At 44.9% G+C, this 12,505-nt stretch overlaps 1 protein-coding gene across 2 annotated transcripts in view; it reads left to right on the top strand.

Annotated features, from left to right (window-relative positions):
* LOC124791304 (organic cation transporter protein-like) overlaps positions 1–12,505 on the top strand; it is a 137,330-nt gene that overhangs the window by 76,842 nt on the left and 47,983 nt on the right. For both annotated transcript variants that reach the window (XM_047257851.1, XM_047257850.1), the window contains exons 3-6: positions 3,172–3,400; positions 3,479–3,582; positions 8,257–8,411; positions 11,243–11,411. In XM_047257851.1, the coding sequence (XP_047113807.1) occupies positions 3,172–3,400; positions 3,479–3,582; positions 8,257–8,411; positions 11,243–11,411 (657 nt within the window). The remainder of the gene's footprint in view (positions 1–3,171; positions 3,401–3,478; positions 3,583–8,256; positions 8,412–11,242; positions 11,412–12,505) is intronic.

Below are 12,505 nucleotides of genomic sequence, written 5' to 3'. Positions count from 1 at the left end.
AGAAGTACATTGAAGAGCCAAAAAACTGGTACGCCTGCCTAATATCGTGTAGGGCCCCGGCGAGCAATCAGAAGTGCCGCAACATGGTGTGGCATGAACTCGACTGTCTCAAGTAGTGCTGGAGGGAAATGATATCATGAATCCTGCAAGGCTGTCCAAAAATCCGTAAGAGTACGACAGGGTGGAGATCTCTTCTGAACAGCACGTTGCAGGGCATACCATATCTGCTCAATAATTTTCATGTCTGTAGAGCTTGGTGGTAAGCGGAAGTGTTCAACTCAGAAGAGTGTTCCTGGAGCCACTCTGTAGCAATTGTGGACGCGTGGGGTAACGCATTGTACTGCTAGATTTGCCCAAATCTGACAGAATGCACAATGGACATGAATGGATGCAAGTGATCAGAGACAATACTTGCATATGTGTCACCTGTCTGACTCGTATCAAGATGTGTCAGGGGTCCCATATCACTCTAACTGCTGACACCCCACACCATTACAGAGCCTACACCGGCTTGAAGAGTCCACTGCTAGCATGCAGGGTCCATGGATTCATGAGGCTGTCTTCATACCCGTACACATTCACCCGCTCGATATAATCTGAAACGAGACTCGTCCGAACAGGCAAAATGTTTCCAATCATCAACGGTCCAATATCGACGTTGACGGATTCAGACGAGGCGTAAAGCTTTGCCGTGCAGTCATCAAGGGGTACACGAGTGGGCTGTCGGCTCCGAAAGCCCATATCGTGATGTTTCGTTGAATGGTTCGCACACTGATACTTCATGGTGGCCCAGCATTGAAATCTGGAGCAATTTTCGAAAGGATTGCACTTCTGCCACGTTGAACGATTCTGTTCAGTCGTCGTTGATCCCTCTTTTGCAGGATGTTTTTCCGGCCACAACGATGTCTGAGATTTGAGGTTTTACGGGATTCCTGATATATACGGTACACTCGTGAAATGGTCGTACGGAAAAATCCCCCCTTCATCGCCACCCCGGAGTTGCTGTGTCCCATCGCTCGTGCGCCGACTGTAACACCGCGTTCAAACTCAAATCTTGATAACATGCCACTGTAGCAGCAGTAACCGATCTAACAACTGCGCCAGACAGTTGTCTTATACGGAGTTGCCGACCGCAACGCCGCATTCTGCCTGTTTTTATCTCTCTGTATTTGAATACACGTGCCTATACGACTTTCTTCGGCGCTTCAGTGTAGATCTGAAAATCTTCTCACAGAGTGCTTCCAACAAAAGTTGATATAAACATAAACAATTTAAAACAGAAAAAAAGTATAAGTAAAATAAATAACTACACTAATAATGAATATTTTGATATTTTAATTAGTTATGTTGAAAATAACCTGGCAACATATTGTGTACAACTTATTTTAGGAAAACTACATTTCAGAAACTAGCTTCGTTACACATGGAGGTATGTAGCTTGTCAGCTTCTTTAATTTGTTGTAACAAACGTTCTCTTTTTCCAAAGTAATGTTTGTGAGGTATTTTGCAAAATTTCAAATTTTTACAAAAATAATTATATGGTTTTCAAGAACGTTAATTACTTGTTGCTTTGGTCTTCAGTCCTGAGACTGGTTTGATGCAGCTCTCCATGCTACTCTATCCTGTGCAAGCTTCTTCATCTCCCAGTACCTACTGCAACCTACATCCTTCTGAATCTGTTTAGTGTATTCATCTCTTGGTCTTCCTCTACGATTTTTACCCTCCGCGCTGCCCTCCAATACTAAATTTGTGATCCCTTGTTGCCTCAGAACCTGTCCTACCAACCGATCCCTTCTTCTAGTCAAGTTGTGCCACAAATTTCTCATCTCCCCGATCCTATTGAATACTTCATTAGTTACGTGATCTACCCATCTAATCTTCAGCATTATTCAGTAGCACCACATTTCGAAAGCTTCTATTCTCTTGTCTAAACTATTTATCGGCCACGTTTCACTTCCATACATGGCTACACACCATACAAATACTTTCAGAAACGACTTCCTGACACTTAAATCTATACTCGATGTTAACAAATTTCTCTTCTTTAGAAACACTTTTCTTGCCATTGCCATTTATATCCTCTCAACTTCGACCATCATGAGTTATTTTGCTCCCCAAATAGCTAAACTCGTTTACTACTTTAAGCGTGTCATTTCCTAATCTAATTCCCGCAGCACCACCCGGTTTAATTCGACTACATTCCATTATCCTCGTTTTACTTTTGTTGATGTTCATCTTATATCCTCCTTTCAAGACACTGCCCATTTCGTTCAGCTGCTCTTCCAGGTCCTTTACTGTCTCTGACACAATTACAATGTCATCAGTGAACCTCAAAGTTTTTATTTGTTCTCCATGGATTTTAATTCCTACTCCGAATTTTTCTTTTATTTCCTTTACTGCTTGCTCAATATACAGATTGAATAACATCGGGGATAGGCTACAACCCTGTCTCACTCCCTTCCCAACCACTGCTTCCCTTCCATGCCCCTCGACTCTTATAAAGCTGCATGCCCTCGGGAAAAATTATGGCTGTGGTTTCCCCTTGCTTTTTAGCCATTCGCAGTATCAGCACAGCAAGGCCGTTTTGGTTAGTGTTACAAGGCCAGATCAGTCAATCATCCAGACTGTTGCCCCTGCAAGTGCTGAAAAGGCTGCTGCCCCTCTTCAGGAACCACACGTTTGTCTGGACTCTCAACAGATACCCCTGCGTTGTGGTTGCACCTACGGTACGGCTATCTGTATCGCTGAGGCACGCAAGCCTCCCCACCAACGGCAATGTCCATGGTTCATGTAGTTCATGGTTACTTATAAACTTCTATATATGAAGTGTTTTTACATATATCATTGTTTCAAAGATATTCTCCCCAAACCTAATATGCCAAATTGCCTTCAGGGTGTTTTACCCTTTAAATCAAATTGGGCACAAGCGAGAAAAAAAATTACTTTGCCCCATCTCCACACGAGTTTCATCACGATCGTTTGTTGACACCTGGTTAGTATAACTGTGTGGCCGATTGGGTAAGAGAATTTTTCCAAAACACACACACACACACACACACACACACACACACACACACACACACACACACACAAGATCATGTGGTCGAATACCCGTGCTAGACTATAGTAGTAGTGGGGACGCACGTTGAACCTGCGCGCTCGCCTGCGCAGGTGCCGGCTGCCCTACGAGGGTCCCGACCCGGAGTACTCGCTGCCGGCAGCGCTGGTCAACATGACGCTGCCCTGGGACGAGCGCGCCGACGCCTGGTCCTCCTGCCGACGCCTCGACGCCGACTTCGAGGCGGAGTACTTCGAGTACGGAGTGCCCTCGAACGTCTCCGTGCCCTGCGAGTCCTACGTCTACGACACCTCGCAGATTTCCAGTAGCGCGACCACCGACGTGAGTACCCCACTGATACCCGCGTACTATAGTGTCACGTGTTTTCCTGGTCTCAGCCGTCCGTGTATCGTGTTGCAGTGGGACCTGGTGTGCGGCAGGGAGTGGCTGCGAGCGACCGCAGACGCGTGCGTCATGCTGGGAGTCCTACTGGGAGCAGTAACGTTCGGAGCTCTGTCCGACAAGTGAGTGCGTCCGCTGCGCTGTACTGAAGTCTGGACACGGTAGAGCGTTGTCTACGGTGTAGCGTCATTCACCGGCAACAGTGTCGTATGCTCTCATTACGTGGGACACTGCTTGGACTTTTGGGTCTTACAGGCCCCAGTGTCATTATTTTGTTGATGAATTCCAAATTATAATCTCACGCAGTGTATCGCGCAGTTACATTTTCACGTGTACCGAGTGATCAAAAATTCAGTATAAATTTGAAAACTGAATAAATCACGGAATAATGTAGATAGAGAGGTACAAATTAACAGACATGCTTGGAATAACATGGTGTTTTATTAGAACCAAAAAATACAAACGTTCAAAAAATGTCCGACAGATGGCGCTTTATCTCATCAGAATAGCAATAATTAGCATAACAAAGTAAGGCAAAGCAAAGAGGATGTTATTTACAGGAAATGCTCAATATGTCCATCATCATTCCTCAAGAATAGCTGTAGTCGAGGAATAATGTTGTGAACAGCACTGTAAAGCATGTCCGGAGTTATGGTGAGGCATCGGCGTCGGATGTTGTCTTTCAGCATCCCTAGAGATGTCGGTCGTTCACGATACACTTGCGACTTCAGGTAACCCCAAAGCCAATAATCGCACGGACTGAGGTCTGGGGACCTGGGAGGCCAAGCATGACGAAAGTGGCGGCTAAGCACACGATCACCACCAAACGACGGCAGCAAGAGATCTTTTACGCGTCTAGCAATATGGGATTTTTTTTGTTCTAATAAAACGCCATGTCATCCGAAGCATGTGTGTCAATTTTACCTCTCTATCTACACTATTCCGTGGTTCATTAAGTTTTCAAATTTATACTGACTTTTTGATCACCCGGTATATTCGATGCAATATGAACTACTTCCTCTACGGTACATGGCGTAGCATGTCGATATCGTTAATTGTTTAAAGGCCGAATCGGTTAATTCATACGGCATTCGGACATAATCCGGCTTCACCATCTGTTCGAAATGACAAGATTATGCAGTACATGAGTCACTGCCATTTCATTTTACTCAAACCGGTGACTAACTATGGTTCGTGTATAAGTTCGTAGTTTTTTTTCACGTTGGTATTCCGGTTGCTACGCGGCTATTTATCGATTGTCATTTTTTTGGTAGTTCACTGTTGCTCTTTGAGTCTACATATTGTTATTTTGTCATTTGCAGATAGCGGATACTAGAAAGTGGAATGCCAAGTGGAGAAATTGGAACATCTCCAACATATTCCTTTCTCTGAATTCAATAGAGGGGTGACAGCAGCGGATGTAGCCAGTAACATTTGTGTCGCGTATGAGGATAATGCCATTCGATAGAGCACGACAAGAAACTGGTTTTCTCGTTTTGAGGAGGATCGTTTTGATCTTAATGACTCTCCACGTTCAGGAAGACCTTCGCGGTTTGAAGAAGATCGCTTAAAAATGCATTAATCCACAATGGTCCACGTCAGTGTATTCGAGGACCGGCAAATATGATGAACTGTTATAATTCCACTACCGTGCGACATTTGAATACAAAAGATTCAAAAACCGTGCGTATGGGTACCACATGTTCTAACCCAAAATCACAAAAATCAGCGGGTGGTCGTATGTGCATTTCTGCTTGCTGATCATGCATTCGCTCGTGAACACCACCGACCTCCCCTACTCTGTATCGCTACTGGTGGCGAGAAATGGTGTCTTTATGCTAACACAAGAAAAAGAAAGGAACAGTTGAGGTCAAACAAAGCAACGCAATGGTCTACGCACATCCATAGAAGATAATGCTAAGCATCTGGTCAAACCAGCGACTGTGTGTTGTACCACGAACTGCTTCCCTGAGATGTAACCATCACTGCTGACTTTTACTGTCAACAACTGAGACGTCTTGCAGAGGCAATCGAAGAACGACGTAAGACTGCATGAAGTGACGCTACTCCACGATAACGACCGTCCGCATTCTGCTAGACTGATCAAAAGCGCCATAAAGAAGTTTGGTTCAGAAATCACTTCACACCACCTTATTTACCCGATCTTGCGCCCTGAGATTTCACGTTTTCCGCTCTCTATCGAACCACCTTCGTGGAACTTCCTTTCTGGAGAAAAATGCGCCCCAAACATGATTCGAAGTGTTTTTTGCCTCAAAATCACCTGATTTCTACTGTGGCGGAAACTGAAAGTTACCCCAGCGTTGGCAGGCTGTTGTAAATAGTCAATGAGAATATATTATTGATGAATGAAGCCTGTGCTATGTGTATCTGTTGTGTCCGTCAAACATATGGAAAAACGCTGCGAACTTATTCACCAATCCAGTAATAAAATCAACATAATAATTTTACCTGACTAACGTGCTTTAGCATCTCGTTAGGTCTTCATTGTGTAAATACACCACCTCTGGACTATGTAAGAGTGATGTAAATCGAAACGTTCGCTATCGAAATACAGTTTTTGTGGCTATAGTTTCCGTTACTATGATCTCCGATAATGTCGCGACTAAGCCACATCAACGATAAAACTTCGCTTGTCAACAAGGAATTTTGGAATTAAGAAAAGGAGTATCGCAAGCTAGCATAATTGGCACGTTATTCACGCTCTTGATTACTATTGCAATGGTGAATAAAATCTTCCGCACTAGCTGATAAAATACTTTTATTAATATGTCACGACCGGTTTCGCATCATTGGAGATGCATTTTCAGGCGATAGATTTAATTTTTTAAATAGTCATGGCGCTGCAAAGGGAAAGCATAGAGACACGTCCCATCGTTAATCGTCAAGATTAAGCCAATAGCACGCTAAAAGCGTTTTTTTTTGTGTTAATAATCTGGCTGGATTCACGCTACACCACGCCGTAGACATCACAAAAGTGTGCCGCCGTGCACACTACTATGATGTCTACGCCATGGTGCAGCGCGTTCCCGGTGAGTTTAATCACAGACAAACGCTTTTAGAGTGCTGTTGGTTTCATCTCGACATTAAACGGTGGGACTTCTTTCTAAGCATTCTTTTTGCTGCGTCATGACTGTTTGGAAAAATAAAAGACTTGCCAATGAAGATGCATCTCCAATGATGAGAAACCAGTTGTGACTCTTACTAAAAGTTTTTTATCAGCCAGTGCGGAAGATTTCATTCAACATATGGAACTGTGGCTGCGGTTGCCCGATCCCTAAAATATGTTCACTACTGTAACTACTATAAGTGACAAAAAAATTTGTGGCCACAGACATAAAGAAAAGGAAATTTAATTTATGCTATAAACGATTTATTAATTTCCAGGTCTCTGTATTTTCCCAAAAATTAGATGTATAAATTTGATTGCTGTACGAGTAGAACCGTAAACTCACCAAGTTTGCATTCAGCACTCCACAAATGTTCTAAGAGTACCCTTCTGGTTACACGACACACGTCCAGGCGGTAGTCATCTTCCTTCCATACCTTATGAAGCAACATCCTATAAATGGTCAGCACAGCAACAATGATGCATTCTTTATGCTGTTCCAGTGTTGTTGGCAGTGGTGGTACGTAAATACGGCCCTTAATGGAACCCTAAAGGAAAAAAGGCACAACGCGTTAGGTCAGGCGACGTGGGGTGCTAGGGAAACAGAGCCACGTCATCTTCACCACTATGCCCATATCAAAAATGCGGAAGTTCGTCGTTTATGAAGCGACGATCACGGATGCTCGTGAAGGGCGCCCAGCCTTGATTGTCGACGAAATTCTCGATTTAAGCAGTCAGTTTGAAAACAACCACAACAGCAATATGTTGTGAGAGGTACCCATCACAGTCTCTTTGCAGAAGAAAAACGGCCCATACAGCGTCTTTCCCGAATCTCATTCATGCGCCACACTTTTCCGAGCGGTTCTAGGCGCTTCAGGCCGGAACCGCGCGCCTGCTACGGTCGCAGGTTCGAATCCTGCCTCGGGCATGGATGTGTGTGATGTCCTTAGGTTAGTTACGTTGAAGTAGCTCTAAATCTAGGCGACTGATGACCTCACATGTTAAGTCACACAGCGCTTAGAGCCATTTGAACCTTTTTTTCCATGAGGATATTCAATATCCTACACATTTATATTGTGGTGATTACCTTTTCCATGCAAATGGGAGGCTGCTTCGTCGCTGAATGTCAACCTGCAGGCGAAATGTTCATCCTCAAGTGCTTACTGTCTTGTGATGCAAAAGTATGGGCACCGTCGCAAAATAATGTGCGCAGTTTGCTTGGGTATTCCAAGTTCGTAGCTTGCGCGGACCGTTGATTTTTTTGGGCATGTACGAAACTTATCCTCGCGCTCTCCACATGGCTTCTGGCACACGTGGTCGGCCACTACTTTACTGTTTACAGACAACCAGTGTCCCTATATTGTCGATACCAATGCGCAATGGTGTTTTTACATGGTCATTCTTTTCCGCAGTTCATTTTCAATGCACACTGCACTGTTGTAACAGGTAAACATCTCGTAGAATCCAACACTCAAAACTTCTTTTCTTGCTTTGGTGCCACATTGTCAAGGCGCTGCACGGTAACGCAATCTGGTGGGCAGTTTATGGTTCTATTCATGCGTCAGTCATATTCGTGCGTGTAACACTTCGGAAAATGTAGAACGTAACTGAAGACTTTGCAGAGTCACGCTCCTGGTGACGCAGCAGTGAGACGAAACTATATTTGCAGGTACGGCCGTCGCAAGGTGTTCCTCGTGTCGCTGGTGCTGCAGGTGACCGCCGGCTTCATGGTGGCCGGTGCGCCAGAGTACTACTCGTTCGCCTTCATGCGGCTCATCATCGGTATGACGTCATCCGGCGTCTTCCTCGTCGCATACGTGCTCGGTTAGTACCTAGTAGTGGCTTATCTTACTAACACCAGAATTGATACAGTTTCTCTTATCTAATTCCAGCATTGTCCTGAACATTAAAATTAGTAGATTAAAGATAAGTTCCTCCTGTAGAGTGTCTTCCCTAATGCAGTTTCACAAACAATCCATACTACACAAATATGAAATTAGAGATGTTACAGAGCATTTGGTTCTTTCCAGTCATAAACCGTCAAGGAGTGGGGGTAGAGGATGGAATGCTTGAGAGGGGGTCACTAGTCCCCACATTTGCCTGATAATCAAGGAAAACCTCCCAAAATCGTCAATCAGAAACTGGGGATTGGAAGTTCTTATATTTTTTCAAATGGAACTATACGGTCCCAGAGACCTTTCTAGTTTCAAGCATCAATGATGTTTATATGCAGACTGAAGCGACGAACGAAAATTTGTACCAAGGCTGGGATTCGACCCCCAGGGCCCCGTGCTCTGCTAGACCGATGCGCTACACACGACGCTACCCTGTCACAGTGGATTTGAACAACTGCACGGACTATTCTAGTGTGCCTCCCTCCTCAATTCAAATTCCCATTCAGGCATCAGCCCACTTTAGTGTTCTCCCTAAAACCGAAAGGCATTGTTCGTTTCATTTGATCAAAGCACCTCTGCACGGGCTTCAGTCGGGGTCCCACTGTTCGGCCGATGTTGAGGTTCTACTCTAATACAGTTGGAGAGCTTCTGCAATCTTGTTCGAGTTTAGGGGAATACCAAAGTGGGCTGAGGCGTGAATGGAATTTGCACTGAGGAGGGAGTTACGTTAAGGTAGTCTGTGCATTTGTGGAAAGGCACTGCGGCCCGTTGACGTAGTGGTTATGGCATCTGCCTGGTGAGCAGAAGACCTGGGTTGGATATCCAGCCTTGTTACAAATTTTGAGTCGTCTTCTCATTCGACTTGTACACATCATGCTTCAATTTTATTTCTGGGATAATTTTGAAACAATGTTTTGTGTGTGTGTGTGTGTGTGTGTGTGTGTGTGTGTGTGTGTGTGTACGTACTGATTTTTTTCGTCAGTAGAATGAAACAAATTACAGAAATCGTTACGTCTAGAACAAATTACCGGTATTCAAAATGTCCACGGGTGTACTGCCGGTCTACAGTGTCCAACGGGCACAATATTTCGGCGATCATACATGTCGCCATCATCAGGTGAACTGACGGACTGAGCTCCTGTGAACGTGCTCAGTTCCCCCTGAGCAGCCATAGCGTACGGATCTCCGTACCGGCACGTTCACAGGAGCTCAGTCCGTCAGTTCACCTGATGACTGCGACATGTATGATCGCCGAAATATTGTGCCCGTTGGACACTGTAGACCGGCAGTACACCCGTGGACATTTTGATTATCAAATACGCCGGGAGAAACTCAAGAATCACAAATTACAGGTATTTTAAATCTCTTAGACAATCAGGGAATTTGATGCCGGCAGTCATCAAATAGACGAAGCCTATTGGCTTAGTAGCGGAAAGACAAAACTTTCACGACGCTATAACTAACGCTGTTTACCAGGTTTTGGTACGAAAAATTTATGGAAGGTGCGTAGATGTACCCAGACGTTTTGACAGATCTCTGACCAATGAGTTATCTTCATATGACAATTGTACATTTAATAGAATGTGCAAACGTTACAAATGCTTGTCACAAAGTTTGAGCGAAAAAGTATTCCTTATCCCATTTCGGTAACCTACCACGGGCTCTGAACTAACAGATGACCTTTACAGTGCGAGTGCATATACTACTCAGAAACTAGTTACTTTTATAGACAGAAACTTCTTGAAGCTTACGTTAACATGATGAGAATAATCTCAGTAATTAAGAGATCCTACTGCTGATTAAGAGAAGCAGTTTTCAAATCCCAGTCAAGCCACCCTGATTATACAGGTTCTCCGAAAGCTACAACAAGAGAATGTCAGGGTACGTCCTTCAAACAGGCCACTATGGTAACTGTCAGTCGTTCTTCCATTCCTCTCACTTGCTGCTTGATGCCTCCAACTGAATTAGCGAGCGAAACAGACGAGTGGGAATGCGGTTCAAAACTCGCATAGAGTCATACAGATTTAAGGTTTCAATTACTTCCCTAAATCGACTGTGGCCAGTGTCGGGATGGTTCCTTTTTTGTCTCGGCTGGTAGCCTTCGCCTCCCTCGTATTTCCCAAGCCTGTTCTCCGTGTCCAACGGCCTTTTCCTCGAATGAACGTTAAATATTGACCTTCATTTTCCAACTGATCTAGCACCTCGTTTTAAGAAGACATTGAACCCAATCTCTTTCCTTACTATCTGTAAATCTGACCTGGAATAAAAGGCGAATCCACTAGTTTCGAAACTAGTGATGGTGCAACAGTTCTGAACGAGCAAATATGATTCAGCCCAGCCTTATCAGTCTTGGATGAAAATTGGATTAATGCAGGCAACGCTGTTCGAGATTTGGATTTTTCTACAGCCGTGGAAATTTTATAATTTCTTGTATCAACAGCTAATTGGATGTACTGAAAAGTCTTCTGGAAGATACTGGACCAAAGTGTGCCGCCACCTGGACTCGCCATGGAAACAGAGAGGCCGCTGTGCAGAGCAGACTCTTTCTATCGCTGACCTGAGGGATGGACTCAAAACAGCGAGGTTTCTGATCGACATTGAGTTCGGCGTTGACATACGGCGTTGGCAACTTGTGGAGGAGAGCCGTCCTGCAGCTACTGAGCGAGAGGCCACGTCTTCGCCAGCCCACGCCGCGACTATCTCGATCCTGCAGTCGGTTGCCTGGTCTAAAGGGAGCGCCGGCATCGGTTGGTGTTGCAGCGATGGAGATGGTGGGGCCGAGCAAGCGGACGCTGGCGGGCGTGGGCTGCCAGACCTTCTTCACGCTGGGCTACATGCTGACCGCCGCGATCGCCTACTGCATCCGCGACTGGCGGCTGCTCCAGGTGGCGCTCACCGCGCCCGGCATCCTCTTCCTCTCCTACTGGTGGTGAGCACCCTCACGTCTGCGTTTTCCCAACGTAGGGGGTGCACCGGGGGACGACAATGAGGATTCGTCGCTTGTCAGACTCGGTGGCTCAGTGGTAAAGTGCCAGACTATACATCCAAATGTCACGGGTTCGATCCTCGGTCAGTTCTAGGAATTTTGTCACCTTTCAGATCTTCCATCTCTGCCAACGTTTTATAATGTTCCACCGTTGTTGGAGACCACGCTAGTTCCTTATGTATCTGGGTGGGTAAGTCACTTCAAAGATCGGAGGAAGGCAACGGCATCCTACTGGCGATTGGACCAGGCCTTCTAAAGCACTGTACTCTTCAAATAGAAAAAAAAAATACGGACTTCGAAGTTACTTTGAGTACAACACAGTATACATAAATCCACATACAGTACACAAATGTCATAAAAATTCATGTACATATATGTTCCACATCTCCTCCTAAAGCATTGGACCAACTCAGCCAAACTTGGTACACATCACGTACCATCTGGTAAGAATTTCTATACGGCTAAGAACAACTTATCTATCAAAGGGCTGCGGGTGAGAAAGTAGCGTAACCAACGACGCGCGAGTGCCCATAAGTTATTCGTCCAGTATTTGACTTGCAACAAACATTACACATAACTTCAAACCTGCACGAAACTTCCTCTCGAAGACAACCCGCACAAAATGATGAAAGGAAAAAATCTTTATCGGTTATTACATATTCTCCGTTAATGCAGTGAAACTGTCGCATCATGAATTACTGCCGGCCGCTGTGACCGAGCGGTTCTAGGCGCTTCAGTCCGGAACCGCGCTGTTGCTACGGTCGCAGGTTCGAATCCTGCCTCGGGCATGGATGTGTGTGATGTCCTTAGGTTAGTTAGGTTTAAGTAGTTCTAAGTCCAGGGGACTGATGACCTCAGATAGTGCTCAGAGCCATTTGAACCGTGCATTACGTTTAAATTTTGTTACTTCCTTACTACCAACTCTATTCGCAATATACTTCAGACGGTAGACATATATACTATTGGATGTACCCACAAAAATATATCATTGTACCACACGTACTTCTGGAGATATGACAAAAATCTTGAGCTGCATA

This window comes from Schistocerca piceifrons, chromosome 1, assembly GCF_021461385.2.
Source record: "Schistocerca piceifrons isolate TAMUIC-IGC-003096 chromosome 1, iqSchPice1.1, whole genome shotgun sequence".
Classification (NCBI taxonomy): domain Eukaryota; kingdom Metazoa; phylum Arthropoda; class Insecta; order Orthoptera; family Acrididae; genus Schistocerca; species Schistocerca piceifrons.
The sequence above is the reverse complement of the archived record's forward strand: the minus strand, read 5'-3'. Positions and strand labels throughout refer to the sequence as shown.